At 46.4% G+C, this 18,812-nt stretch overlaps 2 protein-coding genes across 13 annotated transcripts in view; one reads left to right on the forward strand and one right to left on the reverse strand.

The window, feature by feature from the left end:
• sgpp2 (sphingosine-1-phosphate phosphatase 2) overlaps nucleotides 1–18,812 on the forward strand; it is a 494,627-nt gene that overhangs the window by 439,567 nt on the left and 36,248 nt on the right. The window lies entirely within an intron of this gene.
• pax3b (paired box 3b) overlaps nucleotides 66–18,812 on the reverse strand; it is a 28,696-nt gene continuing 9,949 nt past the window's right edge. For 6 of the 12 annotated variants that reach the window (XM_061046130.1, XM_061046134.1, XM_061046127.1 and 3 more), the window contains exons 5-9: nucleotides 12,337–12,536; nucleotides 10,889–11,054; nucleotides 8,459–8,673; nucleotides 4,564–4,843; nucleotides 67–1,987 (exon numbers count right to left, since the gene is read on the reverse strand). In XM_061046130.1, coding sequence (XP_060902113.1) covers nucleotides 1,953–1,987; nucleotides 4,564–4,843; nucleotides 8,459–8,673; nucleotides 10,889–11,054; nucleotides 12,337–12,536 — 896 coding nt within the window. In that variant the 3' untranslated portion in view covers nucleotides 67–1,952. Of the gene's footprint in view, nucleotides 1,988–4,558; nucleotides 4,844–8,458; nucleotides 8,674–10,888; nucleotides 11,055–12,336; nucleotides 12,537–18,812 lie in introns of all 12 variants that reach the window. The other 6 variants (XM_061046136.1, XM_061046132.1, XM_061046128.1 and 3 more) reach the window with 3 other exon arrangements.

The following is an 18,812-nucleotide window of genomic DNA, read 5'->3' on the forward strand; positions in this document are numbered from 1 at the left end:
GCGGAGGCGGGGCAGTTTCAGCTGAGCCAGCGGGGGAGCACAGCACTCTGTGTGTGTGTGTGTGTGTGTGTGTGTGTGTGTGTGTGTGTGTGTGTGTGTGTGTGTGTGTGTGTGTGCATGTCTGACTGTGTGTGTATGTGGAGCTCCCGCTGTGCCGTCCTTCTTCAACGCCGACTGTAACACCAATATAACACCGTCACAGAATCGATATAAAATGTTCAAAGACATTATGGCGGCCGAGCTGAGTGACAGCACTTCTGAGAAAAAAAGGGGGGCATTATGGGGGAGGGGGGGGGGGGCGACGTGATCCCCCCTCTGTACTGTCCTTGAAGGTAGATCCAGAGGCGGGGCCGTTTCAGCAGAGACGGCGGGGGAGCACAGCGCCGTGTGTGCGTGCATGTCTGACTGTGTGTGTATGTGGAGCTTCCGCTTCTGCAATGCCGAAATGCGAATGTGAATTCACATTGTAGAAAGACGTGATGGCGGCTGAGCTGAGCGACGGCACTTTGAGCAGTCTGACAGACGGATGGCCGTACGGGGCGGTTAAAGTATTGTCACCTGTACATGGAGGAGATATGTAACATAGTTCAGAACATCGTGACAATAAATATGTCGGGAATGTGTCAAATCTAAACTTCCTAAAATGGTCCCAAGCAACATAAAAAAATAAAAATACAGTTTTGGCTTCGTTATTCCTGCTTCCTGTTTACATTGGCGTTCCCTTGATTAACTCTTTTCCTCGGGACTGGAGTCCTCACGAGTGCGCTCCCCTCAGTGTCCCGTTACAGCAACATGGATGGGAACGTTTGGCACTTGTTTTGGACCCTTCAAAGGCACATGTGTTGCTCCTTTGCAAAGCTTCAAACAAGATCCAGAGGAAGGATCCAGAGTGTTTCGTAAGACTTTAAGAGGCACGTCTGATTTTTTTTTTTTTTTTTTATTGTTTTAGCGGAGACTCTGAGATATGTGATATTGCACTTCTGGTCAGCTGGGAGAAAGTCTGTCTTCTTAAGTCTCGGAGTCTCTCTGTTTCTCAAGTGTCTCGCTGCCATGACTTGTGACCCGGTGGCTTTTTCTCTCCGGGAGAGGATCTTTAAAGGGTTCTTTAACCCTGTGATCGATCTTGCCTATCCCAACCCATCCCCCTCTTCCCCCCTCCCCTGTAAAGCCACTTCTCTGCCGCCCCTTCTCTTCTGCTCTCTCATCTGTCACTTTCCCCTAAAGTCGCCCCCTGACCTCCTCTTTAAAAACTACAAAAGGGCGGGATCCCTGCTTCACCGTCCTGAACATCAATGAGACGAGGAGTGAGACAGAAAGGCGAGAGGAGAGAGAGACAGCGGGGGGAGGGAGAGGAGTGTTTGAATGAACTTTCTCTGCAGTACAGCCGGGGGTGTACATTACAGGTTTGGACACAATAAAACATGCAGACATTTTCTGCTCAGGTGTTCTGCTCAAACAAATCAAACTCAAATCATCAAGCCCCTTTTCTTTCTCCCCTTTCTGCAGACACAATCTGGGGATTCATTTGGAGGTTTGCTCATGTAGCCCTTACATCATGTCAACAGGCTCCTTCAACAAGGTTAGAAGTCTCTGACAATAGATTTGAGTGCACAGATGGTGTTTGGTCACTGGAACAGCCGGTAGAAATGCCTCTTGGTGGCGCTGTAGCGGGGTCAGATCTCCACTGTGCCACACGTTAAGAGCTGACGTCTCTCCTCATCTTCTGCACCGATGCGGCGATGCTCAAAGACACACAGTTTTTGGTCTTCTGGTCCCTTCTTTTTGTTCCACATAGAATTAATAATACATAGTCCCCCCCCACACACACACACTGCAGGGAGAACATGTCCTGGTAAATGGTAGCAAAACTTTTGGTCCTGATAATAAAGGATTTCCATCTCTGTACACACAAACGTCTTCCCTCCCCGTCGCCCTCCCGTGGAGTCTCGGGATCAGGTGATCTCAGGCCTCAGATAAGGAAAGGCACCTGTGCAGAAGAAGGGAGAAACAGCTGTTAAATTATTAGCAGTGAAAAGGGATTTTTTTTTAAAGATATACGGCTGCAATAAATTTTCGGCATATGTTTGAGCTTTCCATTTCGCTAACATCTGGCTATTGTTAGCGTAGCATGCGCTCACGATTGGTTTGGGGTGTGAGGTCAGAGGAGGGAGATGTGAGAACAGAAGAGTGCGGGCGCTTCAAATCATCATTATTGTTAAGCGAAGATGCTGAATCATACTTCACGCCCGCGGCCCAGAAAGGCACAGTCAGAGAGTGAAGAGCTCGACATGAACAGGCCCCGCCCTCAGAAATGTCCGGGCCTCTGGAAGGCCAAGCTGCTTTTATTTTAAATGCAAAATAATGGAATTTCAAACACGCTATTAATCACGTCAATGTAGTGGTTTGACAGTCCTAGTTTATGTCTCTGGAAGACTTGAGGCGTGAGTGTGAGTGGGACGACGGCTAAAAAAGAACGAAACTCCTCAATATCCAAAAAAAAGACGACAGAGTCGGGCATACTGGTTGCCGGGTGAGCTCTGCTTAGCAACAGAGACATTACCTAAATAAAAACAAACAAATACTTCATGGATTACCGGTGTAGTTTCCGTGCTGAAGTCTAGCATTAGCTACGTGTCACCAAACTGTGCAGCAGTGTACCCAGTCTCTCTACACTGGAACCTGGAGCAGCACGATCCAGCACTGCCTCCCCAGCTGACCTCAGAGCGAGCACCTGTTTCTAATCGCCGTCCTGCCAGAGGCTATTAGCGTCCGCCCACCCCCAGAAAGGACCTTTCCTCTGCAGCTCCAAACCAAACCAAACCGCACACCGGCTATCCAGTCGCATTGATTAATCACATCAAGATGGACCGCTCGGGTTTGCAGCGTTGCGGAGGTGTGTGTGTGTGTGTGTGTGTGTGTGTGTGTGTGTGTTGTCGTCGTGGCGGTTGTCTTTTCAGCTTGTGTGTGTGTGTACACAAACGCGAGAGGTTCTTCACGTGTGTCGCCAAAATCCTTCCCTCTGTTCACTCTGAGATATTTCATTAGACATGTGCGTCTCTCGGATATTAAGGCCGATATTCATTTGATACCTGCCGCAGTCAGACCCGTTGGATTGTTGCCGCACTCTTTGAAGGCTTGTCTCGAGGTTGCCTCAAGGTCAGTGGATGGACCTGATTGGTCCACCCCCCGGTGGACAAAAAAATTGGAAACGGCGGTAATCACGCTGTGACTGAAAACGACGCGGCCGTCCAAACGTTTCAATGGAGATTTGTTTGAAGTTGATTTTAACCCTTAAGGTAACGGTAATGTGAAGTGAAAAGAGCCTCTCGCTGGTACTCAGGTAGGTCATCTCTGCGGGCTAACAGTCGGAGGAGGAGGGCGATCATCAGGCTCTCCGTTACCCTGATGGGAGCAGACTCTGAAGTGGACCTAACCGCAGATTTCAGTATCGGTGCTCGGTTGATCGCTTCATAGAAGGAATCAGATCTGCACAATTAACCCCAACACTTGAGACGCCATGATTGGAGCCAGGAAAAAACTGTTGCACAGCCGCTGTTTCCATGGAATCAAAGCATGAACGCACGGTTACTAGTTATGTGTGTCAGAGCATTGGACTACCAGAACACCCGCTAATCATCGAGTGTATCGGCTGACTGGGTTCAGATGTTTTCACCGTAATTCTTTCAATGAAAAGAAGTGAAAGGTCAGAACCAGGCGGGCTGCTCGCTGTAGCTGCAGTTCAAAACAAATCTGAGCATGTTGGAGAGCCACTAACATAACGGAAGGCTTTAATATAAATAATTTAAATCCACTTCTGGGTTATTAAATCTATTTCATATTTTAAAAATAATGTAAGACGGAGATTAGATTTATTTTATAGATCTTTATTTTTATTTTATTTTTTAACTGAAGGTTATCTTCGTTTATGTTTATATTCACACATTTGCAGGAGTAGCTGTTAGATATGATGCACTTTGCCTTTAAGGTTGCTCGTGGTTACGGTTGGAGGAGTGATGCATCACTGCTGTCATGTGATGCTACGCTACGAGACAGACATTAAAGAATACGAGTCGCTCAGCAGACGTTGTCCCCGTGCGTTTTAAACATGCTCGACTTGCACAGTCTCACTTTGAAGACGTTCAGACTGAACTGTAAGAAGAGTTCACAAATCATCTCCATGACGACGTTCAGACGAGATGGAACAGCTCCTTCGTTATGATCAAAAGTACAATTTTAATTTAATTTGAAAACCTGACAGTTGTTGCTGCTTCCTGTTTGTATGTGGAGCACAAAGCTACATTTCTCTGAAATCATTTTCATTTTTATGAATTTCTATTCAATTTTTAATTTGCTCTTACAATAAGAAATGCACTGCTGCACACACAACAGTCTGATTTATTATGAATAATATCGATGTCTGAACATATTTATCTGAGTCAGATCGGAACTGGAAAAAAGTAGATTGCATCTCTAAAATGAGGTCTTTCTGAGTTTGTTCATGCAGGTCTTTGGTTGGACCTATAAGGATGAGAATAAAAGAAATCTGAAGTTTATTGACCTTACTTTGTCCGTACTGGCCGTACTGATAGGACGCCACGTGGTCGACGGTGTAGCCTGGCGAGCTGTAGGAGGGGGGGCAGTAGGACTGGGAGCTGGGCAGGGAGGGCAGAGCCGACATGGAGGGAACACTGGTGAGCCCCTCCAGGCCCTTGATGTGATCCATGCGCTGGCTGCAGCTGGCCGCCATGCCAGCGGGCGGCTCGAGTCCGCCAGTCAGAGGGGATATCGCGTAGTCGCTTTGGGGCTGATGTGGCACGCCGCCGGGGTTCAGCAGACCCATCACCTGATGGAGGAAAGAAGAGAGAATGGAAAGGTTGGATATATGATGCTTTCTGTCGGTGCTATTTAACTTTCCTGTGGTGGTGAATTCACGTTGCATTGAGGAAGCACATACACACACAGTCAGACATGCGCACACACACACACACACACACACACACACACACACACACACACACACACACACACACACACACACACACACACACAGAGCGCTGTGCTCCCAAGCTGTAGCCGTCTCCTCTGTAACGCCTCTGTTACAACCTCTGAAGACGGTGCAGAGGGGGGATCACTTCATCCCCCTGATTACGTTTCTGCAACATTCAGATTGAAGGTGAAGCAGAAATATCACGGCTTGAAACCGGAGTCCGAACGGGGTTAGTTTGAAGTCTTTACTCGTGGAAGACCGAACATTTTCAACAACCAGTATTCATGCTCTCTCTCTCTGGCATTGGGTCGTCACAGTACCAGATGTTTTAAACTTCATACAATTCTTCTAAAAATGTAATGATACCGATGCTGTTTTCAAAACGTCCTAAGCACCTGATATGGCTGCTTGTATCGTTTTAAAAGCCATGGTATTGAAGAGTATTGACAGCCTAACTTCAGCGCTCCACTTCAGTGGTCTCAGTGAGAGCGTCAGCTGGAGGTTCGCAGGTAGGACGCGGTGTTAGCATTGATGCATTCGGCTCCAGTGATCAGAGGAAGGAGGGTCTGTGCTCACAGATTTGCCTTTCACACATAAAGAGCAGCTGTGTATCCAGATGTAGTCTTTTACATCGTGATCCTGTTAGATACCCAATCTTTGAAAATCTTAAAAAGTCGTTTGATGTCTGAATAAATTCTTCACATTTTTTCAGTCCGTCTTCAAATGAGAAAAACATGTTTCTTATTGTTTTTTATGTTGTTTCTAACAAGGTTTGATAAGACATTAAAATATCACTTAATTTAAGTGTGTGATGTGTAGACAAAGACACACTCTCAGAGAGGAAATCCCCCGCGGAAAATCAAACGGGCCGGTCCCAAACAGAGATAGCAGCAGAGGAAGAATTAAGCAATTTGTCTCACATCCACAGCTCCACTTATTCTTAAATTCCTTTTTGACACTGCTCCAAAAAGCCATGGCGTTATCTCCCCAAAAAGAAAAAGATATGCCGACAAAGATAACACAAAGAGGAAAAGGTCTGTGTGCGCTCGCCTCTGGTGGACCGCAGAATAGATTTGCAGTTTGAGAGAGCCGTTAGCTCTTGACCTGGTCTTTATTAGCGACCAGATAATCAAATTTGGGGGGAATATTCCTCGGCCAGAGAACGAACGGAAAAGAGCCGAGGGGCTTTTCAACTGGTTTCAAAACAGACCCGATACCATCAACCCCCCCCCCCCCCCTCACCCCCGCCTCCTTCAACGCTGGCTGGATTTACCTGTCCATCATCAAAGTGCTCAGTTAACCGTTAATAAGAAATCGAGGCTGCAGCTTGATCACATAAGAAGGTAACCCTGAACCTGCTACTTCTCAAATGCATCACATCCCGCCTCCTTCCACGCCACGCAGAGGCCTCCAGGCTCCTGCAGTCATCCTAATAAGAAGCAGCTACTCTGCTCTAAGTGACATATTATTCTACATCCACACACACACATGGTCCTGCTTAAATCATTTCCCAAGTAGGGGAGGTGAACGGAGGAGTCCATGTTGATTTGGGAGAGGGGAGTCGTGTTTCCTCTCATGCCAGGTAACATTTTCCTAAAAAATTAACCTGCGTTCGGACGGGTTTGGCTGGAACAGAAAGCAAGTACTGATGCCTTCAACGAGCCGCAGAGCAGGGATACATGCTCTTAAAATGACGAACTTCAGTTTGGTGCTTTTCCCGATATATTTTTAACCACATCCCGACCCATCATCCCTCTCTCTCTCTCCTCTGAGCTCCACGAGACGCCCGCTGGCGGGTCAGCCTGCCCTTCATATCGGAGCACTGCCGTCGCCAGAGGCCTCAATAGAAGCGCCCAGGAGTTAGCGGGGAAGAATGTCTGGATTTTTTTTTTTGGGGGGGGTATCATCTGAGACAGGACATTCCTATCCCGCTGTATGAAATATATACAAATAAATTAGAAAACGTTGCTTTCAAACGTCCGACTGGCGAGGCAAACATTTGAAGAATGCAATCCCGAGGAAATGTTCCTCTAGGCTGGAGTAAAGTGTGGAGTGTGTGTGCACGTCTGTGAGCTCCTCCTGTGTTTTTATTCATGTGTTTGCACGTGCAGCGGTGTCTCTGTATGTTTGGAAGCATGCATGAAGCTTATTCAGCATGCACAGGTAAAAGGACATGCCCACTCTCAGATGGAGGGGACTCTCAGAGCACAAACAACAACACTGCTAAGAAGCAGCGTTCACTTATTCGCAGATAGAAACTGCTCGTACCGCTGCTTTAAGGAACGCAACAGATAAAACAAATACAGAATTCAATCTTCCAACCGAAACAGAAGGTTGAAAAGTTCACTCGGCCGTGCTGCTCAACCATGTCGTGTAATACTTGTGCAAAAGATGTTGCAAAATCCTTAACTGATCCTGGAAACGTCATGGAGCTGATCAATTATCTACACTTTATATGCGTGCGTTTCTCTGTAATTACGCGGAGCTACGTGCATTGGGACGAGCGTGTATCCCCGTCTTCACACGGCCACGGCGCTCTCTCCGAGGAGGCGGACTGCGCCAGGCTGAAATATCATTTTCTGCCTGTTAGGGTCTCTTTCTCCTGTCGTATAACCTCTGTTTGGTGCACAGACCTCCAGACTTCATGCCTGGATAATTGGCTGTAATTGTCTTTTCACTTCTCATCTGTCACTCGCTCCGTCGTCCTCCTGGGGTCATCTCGCTTTCCTCCTCCAGCAGAGCCGTGTGAGACGCTTTATGACTCTTGTATGTTTTCACCTCTGTGAAATATTATTTTAGAGGAGAGTGGCTTTTTTGACGTATTTGTGTGAAGCCGTGTGTCTGACAGGACAGACCGTGTGCATCTCTTCATATCAAGTTAGAATGTCATTCTACGACTTCCGGTTATGGTGGCGAGCGAGGTGGACGTGGTTACTCATGCTCTGTTTCTAATCTTGAAATGAATTCTTCTTACACAAAGGCGTAAAAAGAAAAGTGAATATGCCGAGACAAGGAGTCGGAGAGGAACCTAAAACATCTGAAGAGATGGTTAATGAAGAAAACGTGTCGGGGGTTTGACCTTGAAGACGGAGGTGTGGGAGGTCAAGCAGAATGGTCACGCGGATGACGCTGAAAACATGCTGCGCTGTGAAATGATCCGGATACAAGTGGAACTATCCGACTCTCGAGGTGTGAACGCTGTCAAACACACGTTTGTTCCTTTTGAATTGAACCTTCAGACGAGTTCACTTTTTGTTTTTGATCTGAAACCAGTTTTTACTTGGTTTGTTGAAGCATTCAGGGGCAAAAATCTAAATTTTAAAGCTGTTACAAATAAGTGTGAGGTTTTCTTGTGACACGTCCTGATTTGTTTAAAAAACTAAAAGACGTATCTTTGAGTTTCCCCCTGATTGTCGTCCGGCTTCACGCAGCTCAAACACACATGTTTTTGTCTTGGCTGTATTCACACACCTGTGGAGAGAGTCCGTTCCCGATGGCCGGGTTCATGGGATTGGCCGGTCCTCCGGGGCTCACGAAGCCGTCCGAGTAGCCTGAGAAGGAGTGGCGTCCGGAGGCGAGGCAGTATCCGGAGCCGCCTTCTCCCTGACCTCCTCCGCCTGAGGCTTGGTGGCCCGAGGAGGGAGGGAGGGGCTGGGGTCGATGCACCGTGCTGGGGGGCTCCGACACTACCGAAAGCATCACAGAGAAAATAATTGTCAGGACTGTAGCAAAAATTAAAAACCAAAAATGTCCTGCTGTAGTTGAGCAAAACTGCTGCCACATTGATAAACCGTAAAAATTTAAAATATAAAATCACCCTAATTTACGGCCCGGTCACTTTTACTACGCTGCTGCATGTTTGGACAAAATATGGAAGCTTCATTTGAGGCCGTGATGCATTTAATGTTGGAGATCAAGAATAAGGAGAAAATGCAACACGACATAAAAAACATAAAGATGAACTTCAGCATCTGTAGAGGAAACACAGAATGTGTGCAGGGCGGGACGCAGGTCTGCATGCTGATTTACAAAGAAAGATCAAATAACTAATTTCATTTGTTTATGGCTATCCTGACTTTGTACACAGGTAAATATTCTTCCACATCTTCCCTGAGAAGGAGTTTAGTCTCGTATCGATTCCTGTCCCAAATAAAGGAAGGGTCATGTCAGAGACTGAAGGAGATAAAAGCATGCGGTGTTAATATATTGTTTAATGGAGGGCTTTGTAGGTGATGATGAGGAGGTCAAATAACATCAAATAATTCCACATGAGCAGAACCCTCGTGGTGACACATTTGTGCAACCATAAAATAATTTTTCTAACTATTGTTGCCACATTTTTTATTCCATCTTTCTTCAGACTGAATTTATTCAAATTAAAAGGTTGTAATCATGTCGTCAAATAATTAGTGCAAGAAGTTTAAAAAAGTTCCTGCAGACGTTGAATAACTAATATTTAGGTTTAGTGTTCCAGGGTTTATATTTGGACTCGTCTGTGTCCTCGTTGGGCCTTTTTTTTCAGATCATCTAAAAATAAATACGACTACATTTTCCCCTCACAATTTTTTTTTAAATTGTCATTGTAAAACAGAAACACACTTGATGAAACGAGTTCAATAATTCTCTTTGCTCAGCGTCTTCATGTCCGACTCGTTCTCTGTGTGTGATCACAAACGGCCTGAATATCGACGTCACTCAGTCAGGCTTCAGATTTGCAGATTGGTGATGCTGCATGCAGTGCAGAGGTATTTTCTTTCTAACTTAATTAAGGGTCTACGTCTGGGTTTGGCTTGGTTATATCAGTCAGGAGACTTTTATGCAGGCTGGGACCTTCAGGTCTGCACACAGTCGGACGCTCTTGTACGGTGGCTGGGAAGTGCAAACCCAAATCACAAAGTGTGAAACACTTTCGCAAATCCTGAGACAACAAGATGAGAAACACTCTGACGAGCGCTGAGACAAATTTACAATCGGCTGAACACTTTAAGAAAACCCCAAACAAATTTACAAACAGAATCGACAAAAACGCCCCAAAATAAATCTTAAAAAAAAAAAAAAAAAACTACTTGACCCCTCGCTTAGTCACTTCCAGCATTCGGTACGTTCCATTTCCGGTAAGATTCTGTCATTTGTAAATTAGTTGGGGATTTGTTAAAGTGTTCAGCCGATTGTAAATTTGTCTTAGCGCTCGTCAGAGTGTTTCTTGTAAATGTGTTTCCTTAAATGTTAATTTGTTTTGTTCGCGGTCAAAGTGTTTTGCTTTTGTAATTTTGTTTTTATAAAATATTAAAGACTGACAGAAAAGGCAGCACACTAAATGTCAGAGCGCTGATGAAGGCCTTGTGCTGAAACGCGTCTGCTGTTGTTCTGTACGCTGCTGCTCTCCCCAGATAAAAGATTCTTTGAAGGGTGTTTAACGTTTTGACTTTTCTGTCTCTCTTTCGTCGTGTTGTAGTCATGCCCCTTCAAAACTGTATTACTGTGTGCTCCTCTTTTTGCTGTTTTATAAATTATTCAAATGTAAATTTGTCTCCAGCTTTGTAAAAGTGTCTCACACTTTTTAATTTTGGTTTGCACTTCCCAGCCACCGTATTTTATCGAAAACGTTGAACTCACAGTCGTCTTTTCTCTCGTACACACAATCCCTCCAAACACCATGAGATACACTCCGCCTGTAATGATGCGTTCATTACATTTTAAAGCGTTTAATTTAATCACATGAGTCTGCAAACCCTGACAACATGTTTAATTTTGTTTCCTGTTTCAGTCTCCAGATCTGGAAATGACCATGTCGCTAACTTCTCTTTACTTCTCCATGCAAAGGAAGGATCTTCTGTCCCCTGAGCAAAGCTGAGTAACATTTTGAATATGGTTTCCTGCTGTCTGCATGCTGTGTCTCACCTTGTGCTATAGATGAGGGGGGGTAGGTGCTGTCAGAGAGCTGGTACGGGGGGATGCCGGGCATGGCTGACGGTGGGAAACCTCCCGGGATTAGGTGATTAAATGCCATCAGTTGATTGGCTCCTGCTTGCTTCCTCCACCTCGCCCGCCTGTTGCTGAACCAAACCTGGAAGTACAGCGAGGACGATGTTGATCAGTGAGTTCATTATCGCATTGCATCAATCCACATGTTTTATAAGCAGACATTTTTAACAAATACAAAATAAATACAAATTAAATTAGATTAAAGCAACAATTGTAAGACATAGTTGTTGTTTTTTAAGTAGTTCACACACGTGTGTGCGTGCATGCATGCGTGCATGCGTGCGTGTGTGACGGCTGGTTGCACCGAGTGTGTGAGTTACACAATGTGTCCATGTGGACATGGGCTCATGCTGGGCCTGCTTACACTAACCATATGGTGCTGGTGGAGGACGATTTACTGGACTCAGGGAACAGAAACATGGAAAGCACAGATTGGGCCTCCGGGAGAGATTGTGTGTGTGTCTGTGTGTGTGTGTGTGTGTGTGTGTGTGTGTGTGTGTGTGTGTGTGTGTGTGTGTGTGTGTGTGTGTGTGTGTGTGTGTGTGTGTGTGTGTGTGTGTGTGTGTGTGAAGCCAGCAGAGATCAACAGGTGCCTCTGAATGTTCAAAGTGACGGTGTGAGGGATGGCGGGGTAAGTGAAAGTGTAAGCACAGTATGTGAGAGTACTGGGGACAGTTTAGTCCAGTCTGTAGGGACGTGGGTCGGGAACTGGAGGGTCCCTAGTTCAAGTCCCGGTGCAGACCAAAGTAAGGAAGTTAGTCTAGTATCTGCAGAGGTGCCTGGTCACTTCCTGAGTACTGCAGAGGTGCTCTTGGGCAAGGCATCGAACCCTCACTAGCTCTAGCACCCTCCCTGTGTAGCAGTCTCACTCCACATGCAGGTCCACTGATCCTGTTTGTGCAGGTGTTTCGGGCCCAGTATGTTTCTCAATAAGAGTGTAAATAAACACAGTATGTCAAATTAAATTAAACTGAAGAATCCATGTTAGCTTTTAACTCAGAGTTTTTATACCTATCTGCTGTTTGTACATTTTTAACACAGTTCCTGTTTGCAGCATGTTTCCAACTGAATCCAGAATAAAATTAAAAAAGTATTTATTCACCACTAAATTAGCTCTGATTACTATCCTAATGGGTTTAATGTCTGCATGCCGAGTGAGAAATCATATAAAATAATATTGATCATTTATTGTGATGAAGTCAGACTTTTGCAATGTGTTTATTATTGCACTCTGCTCATATTGCAGTTAGCATGCAGCCCTAAAGCAGCGTCTAAAGACATGTTCTAGTTTGTATTTGTGTGCTGAGGTCAGATTTACATCCCCTTTCACAATCCATCATATGCCGTCCACTGACGATGGTTACCTGAACCCTGGCCTCTGTGAGTTTGGCCCTCTGTGCGAGCTCCTCCCGAGTGTAGATATCGGGGTAGTGGGTCCTCTCGAAGGCCCGCTCCAGCTCCTCCAGCTGCTCCGCTGTGAAGGTGGTGCGACTGCGACGCTGCTTCCTCTTAAGCGGCAGGTCGGGCTCTGACTCCACGTCCGATCCCTCGTCTGAGTGACTTGCTGTTCGGACACAAGAGGAGGAAAATATAAGAAAAATTGCCAACATATCTCAGTGCTCTCTCTTTCGCTATAGCTGCAGTTTTTGGTCAAAAGCTGCGGTGGTGCTGATGGCCTAGCGGTATTGTTTTGCGCCCCATGTGCAGAGACTATATTCCTCATTGCAAGGACCGTGGATTCGAATCTGACCTCGGCCCTTTGCTGCATGTCATCCCCCCCTTCTCTCTCCACCCAACGTTTCCTGTCTCTCTTCAGCTTTCTTCTCCAATAAAGGCAAAAATAACACAAAAAATAATATCTTTGAAAGAGGCGCTGATGGACTAGCAGTAAGGACGCACCCCATTTACAGAGGCTGCAGTCCTTCAAGCGGGTGGCCCGGGTTCAAGTCCAACCTGTGGCTCCTGTCCCGCATGTCATTCCCCACTCTCTCTCCCTCTCTCCCTGGAGGTCAGGACCCCCACTTTGAAATACAGACCACAGATATAGACTTTAAGCTGAACTTTGAACCCCTGTTGAAGAGAAGATATACGAACACACACCTCCTGCTGCTTTAGACACATTTCCTGTTTATTACTTTATACTAACTAGTAGATTTTACAGATTTTCTTACGATGCTTCCGATCATTTTAGAGCCCTTAAAGATTGTGGGGTTTTTTTAACGCACACACACACACACACACACACACGCTGGAGCACCATCAGGCATCTCTCTTCTTCACGCTGTTGTGGACAAACAGACCTCCATTCAGAGCAAATATTCTGAGCCTCAGGAGTAATCCCACTGCACTGGATTCCCGTGGCTCCACAGGGGGACTGGTGCACTAAAAGCCACACAAAAGGCTAATTTGGATCCAGGGGCCATTCTTTGAGTGTGTGTGTGTGTGTGTGTGTGTGTGTGTGTGTGTGTGTGTGTGTGTGTGTGTGTGTGTGTGTGTGTCATTGTGTGCGCATCATTGTGTGTGTGTGTGTGTGTGTGTTTGAGTAGCCATGAGCTGGTGCCTGGATGAGGGACAAACTGTTCAGTCTGCTGAATCCAAAGAATTATGACTCTCTTGCCGCCTTGATCTGTTTCCTCTCTGATTTCTGCAGCAGCGACATCGTTCACAATCAGATGATCAGATGTCATATTGAGTCACTCTTAAGGTCACACTCACAGGAGGCAATCCGTACCATGTCTAAGCATGCTTCACCCCCCAAAAGTCCAGTTTGTTTGACTAGTGTGAGCGCTCCGATCTGTGCTCGAGCTCGGTACACTTCCTCGGCCCTGGCACGCTTGGAAGAGGTGTGTCTCGGCACGGTATAATCCTGAAGTGCTATGTCTGTATCTGACTAAAATGACTCAAAATAAACCACAAAGTTGGAGCGCCGGTAGCTTAGTCGTTAGTGTGCGAACCCCATGTACTGTATGGAGGCCATAGTCCTCCAAGCAGGTTCAAATCCGACCTGTGGCTCCTTTCCTGCATGCCATTCTGCACTCTCTCTTCCCGATTTCCAACTCCATAAACCAATAAACCAAAAGTCAGTAATGTTCTCCGTGTGAGACTCGTCGAGTACGTCTGAGTCCTCAGCGAGCATATCAAGTTTTTGGAAGTCCTAACCTTCCATCTACCAGAAGGGTCTTCCTTATTTCAAAATAAAAGCACACAGCAAGTAAAGTACTCCCAGCTTAAGACAGTACAAACATTCAAAATAAAAGCCTAACAATTTTTATTTTTAAATGTGAAATAATGGAATCTAAAGCGTCCAAATAAACATGATAAATCACCATTAACCCTTAAAATGTAGCCATGAATCACAATCAGTTTGTGATATTCATCGTGGCTGAGCTGCAGATCTAACGAGTCCTGACAGCTTTTGTGTCACTTCTCTTCATCTCGGTATTAAAACTTTTGTGACGACGCTCAGTGGAGCAGCAGCTTGGTTTCTTAACTCACCGCTTCAAACACTCCATTGGCTATCTTCTAAGGTTCACCACGGTCAAGGCGCCCACTTTTTGTGTCACACTTAATTAATTCCCCCTCAGCGTAGGGGAAGTTTTGTGTGCAACACTGTATTAGTTCCCCCTCAGAAGCAACAATAAAATACAAGAGAATCCAAATAGCTCGGGGCCCCTCATGTGAAACTGATCCTCTCGGCCCCTTCGGCGATTTTCCCCTCAGAAACACCAATAGCAGTGGGAGTCAACTTAACATGCATTAGCAGCAAATTGGTAAAGAAACATTCAAGCATGAGGGAGGCAATAAGTAAAATATTTTCAAAGGGGGAGTAAGAGAAATGGAGACATTGCCCTAAGCCTCTTCTGCATATATTGCGATTCTGCACGCGTAGCAGCATTTTTTAAAAAGGAGCCAAAGAGATACAGGGGTGTACATGTTCTCAAATAGATGCCGAGAATAATAAGTAAAATCCAAAATGGCCCCTTTGCATGCAAACTTGACTTCCCTGAAACTGTTTTGATACATTTACAACATTTTATTCGACCAGTGGGGTTACAGGCCTCGTGCATCCGCCATGGTGGAAAGAATTTGGGGTGTGGAGTTGTGGAGGCTTTGGAGTTTGGGGCAGGATGGCTGAAAAACAAGAGATGAGGCCTTTTGTAGCCTCCCCCTCCAGTTCCTGCATGGAGGAGGGCTGCTAGGAATGCTTTTTTCGCTCCCCCCCCCCCCCCCCCCCCCAACCTTCGTCCCTCAGACTTTAGCAGCATGCACGTTCCTCAGCATTTCACAGGGATTTGGGCCCTGGGAAAGTCGAGGAGGACGGGAAAATCCTTAATCACTTTGGAATTACCTATCGGTTATGACTGCTACCGGGGTCCGGAGCACTTTTCAAAAGAAGCGACAGAGTGGCACCTCCGGAGTCTCGGGAGTCTGGTCTCAATACAATCAGATCCTTTACAGAGGGCTCAAGCGCTCGCAGTTGTTCGTCCGTTCGACTGTTTGTCCCTAGATGTTAAGTTGCATTTACAGATGATTTAAAACGAGCAGCATATGCATGAAAAAGTCTTAAGGGGAAAACGTCAGACTTGCACATTCTTCTCTTCAAACAACAGCAAACTCATGATTCGTCCCAACAAACATCGTGTAGCCCTTCGTCACGCCACCCTCCTTACACAAGCACCACCTTCTCCTCCGTCTTCTCTCTCTCTCCCTCGTTCTCACCCTCTCTTTGTCTCCCCTGCTCTCTCTCTCTCTCTCTCTCTCTCTCTCGCTCTCTGTTTTCCACCCATATTTCTCTCTGTGACTCTCGGGCTCTTTGTTGCTCCACAGAGCCGAGGTCTTTGCTGGCGATTTCCACGCTCCATCTGTGGAATCCGTCATGGCTCCCTCGTCCCTTCACAGTGGAGGGCTGTCACCTGCCCCACGGGGGAGCTGGGGAGGGAGGGGGGAGGGGGGGGGTGGAGACATATAAAGAGGCTCTGCAGAGGGCTTGGGCGGGGGTGGGGGGAGGTTGAGTAGATGTGGGCACAGCCAGGGGCATTCTAACCCCCCCCCCAACCCCCTCCTCCCTGAAAGAAAAAAAAAAAAAACCTGCAACCCCTTCCTCCAGAGGGAACTGTAAGGGCACCTGGCGGGATGAGAGGGGCAACTGTGGCTGTTACAACCGATGTAAATGTACCCATGGGGATAGTCTGCATGGTCTGTTGTTGATGTTGTTGTTGTTAGTTTGTGGACCCTCGACAGGAGAACAACACTCACTAAGGTCAAGAGAAGACCCTCCAAATGATTTCCCACATCCTCTGTTTGTTCCTTACCACAAACTTGAAGTCACCGTGTAGCCTTTGAAACACACTAGTGACGTATGAGACGCTTTTAGAAGACACCAAGAACGACAGAAAGTTGTCAAAGGTTAGGAGCGCTGCGAGGGTCCTCGACCGAGCTCAACAGCAAATGGGCGATAGAGTCTATTTCTTCAACAACAAAAAGTTGTTCTAAAAATGGAAGAATGGGGTGAAACGAAAACATATTTGCAAAAATATTAACTGGGATTTCTTTAACCACTAAATGTGCAGACAGCAACATGTTACACATTATCTCCATCCCAACACTAACTTTCACTGATGCTCTCACGGCTGGATAGGAAAACCCTCTTCAGGCTACGTGTTGTACTCTGTATGTTTTAAATAAACTGCTTGGTTAGCGTTGCTGTAACCCTCCAACACCACCACGTCCACCAGCAGCACAAAAAACACACCAATTACACAATTCTGCTCTGCCGTCACCAACTGGCTTGGTCACCTGCAGTTTGTCGACCAGCGACTTTAAACTCTTGTCATATCTCAGAGAAGTCCTGATTGAATCATTCCAACTTGTCTTGACTTCATCCATCGAAGAGTTCCTTTCATGACTCATCCAAACCTTTATTCAACAACACCCAGATGAACAAACTTTTCTAATAATCTAAATCATCAGTTTGTTTTTCTCCAGATGGAAGTTTACTTTCTGTTATGCTAAGCGTGAATCATTAAATTACTGCAAACTCAAGTGGCAGCTCCTGAGGATCCACTCGGGTTGTGCAGAGGAGCTAAACTTGGGCCAACATGGAGGTCAAGGCACCCAGTCACCCCTAAAGCTGGTCACAGATTGGCTCATGAGCTCGCACACACAAAGAGTGCAGCACTCGGAGCACATGACCTCGCACACACAGCGCTGGGCTTCCCCTGATTCGACATACATTTACAGGCTACGTTAATAGAGCTTGTCAGCCCTGAGGCGTCCCCAGCAATCGCCCTTTGTCACATGGCTTAAAGTGTCGTCCAGCACAAACACTCACTTCAAAAGGATCTATGTAAAGGTGGAATATAACGTCAAATCAGCATCGGGGGGTATATTTACTGGGACAAAGAGGCCGATGAGGAGATGCAGAGAAAGGAGGCTGAAACCTTACCCTGCTTCTCGGATCTTTTCCAACCTTGTAAACCTGCGGTTTCAGAGTGCCCCCTTTGCCGTCATCGCCTTACTATCGCTAAGATCTGATCACATCGATCTGGCACCGTCAAATAGCTTCAGCCAATCAAATTATCCACTTTAACTCTGGTATCGCTCGCCGCCTGTATACTTATACTATATCTTAAAATGCTGTATTTATAGCTCCACATAAACACTTGACTTCTCTCCGTATACTTTTGCTCCACCTCAGCTTAAAGGAGCGAGGGGGAAGGGGGGGGTGCTCCTGTCAGATGATCCGAATATGAGGAAAAATCTGAGCCCTGAAAGGGTAAAATTATCTGAGTAGGAGAAGGCCTTGGCGAGATCGCCCAGGAGCTGAGGAGCATTAAGCCACAAAATAAGAGAGGAGCAGTTGGAGGGGGTGGAGGAAGGAGGAGGAGGTTATAGGAGAAAAGAAAACTGTTTAATTTAACCAAACTGAAACCCCTGAGAGGCACACAGTGCACGGGACTGCGGGCCAAAACAACCGTCTCCGGAGCCAAGAAAGCCCAAAATGGATCCCACCGTGCAACGCCATCCCGGGGAAGAGAGAAAAAACGAAGAGGAGGAGGAGAACGGAGGATTTAGCTTAAAAACAGACTGTTGGAAAGACTTGCTGATTTCTTTTAAGGGAGGGAAGGAGGGAGCGTGGGGGGGCGGGGGGGGTCGAGTGGGGACACAAAGGCTTAAATATGTCCGCTGAGACTTGAGACAGTACGTGTTGAGCATGTATGCGTGTGTGTGCGTGCGCTGAGATAGAGAGGGAGTGAAAGGGGATGTGTCAAACTTTGGATTTTGTGGACTTGGGGGAATTGACTGGCCATATGTGCGCTATTTACACCCCTCCTCGGACATCTCCGTAACTCTTCTGGGGGCTTTGGTTAATAGTGAAGGTTAAATTGAGCCTGTGACACATCCCCCCCCCCTCCTCATTCGCTCCACCTTCCCCTCTCGAATAACCACAAAACAAAAGGCAGAGGAGACAAACGCAGCATTTATTTGGGCGGGCCGACCGTGCTGCTCCTATTCAGCAGCCGGGGGACTAAGTGACTGGCCGACTGCATTAAACAGTACATAGAAGTCAAGACAGGCAGATGCTGGGCCGGATAATGGCTTTACTGACAGCTTATGGACCCATCTGTGACTCTTTCTGCCGGGTTAAGAGAAAAAGATGGAGTGTGTGAGTGACTGTTGTATATACGTGTGTGTGTAAGAGGAGGGGTTTGGAGGGCGAACTCACTTGACTTGCTGAGGCGGAGTTTAAACCTTCCCAGCTGCCTGCGTATGTATCAGAGCTGCGTGTGCATGTTTGTTGTGAGGAGGTTTTTCTGTTTCTGTTTTCTAAGATTGTGAT

Source organism: Labrus mixtus, chromosome 9 (assembly GCF_963584025.1).
Source record: "Labrus mixtus chromosome 9, fLabMix1.1, whole genome shotgun sequence".
NCBI classification, from domain to species: domain Eukaryota; kingdom Metazoa; phylum Chordata; class Actinopteri; order Labriformes; family Labridae; genus Labrus; species Labrus mixtus.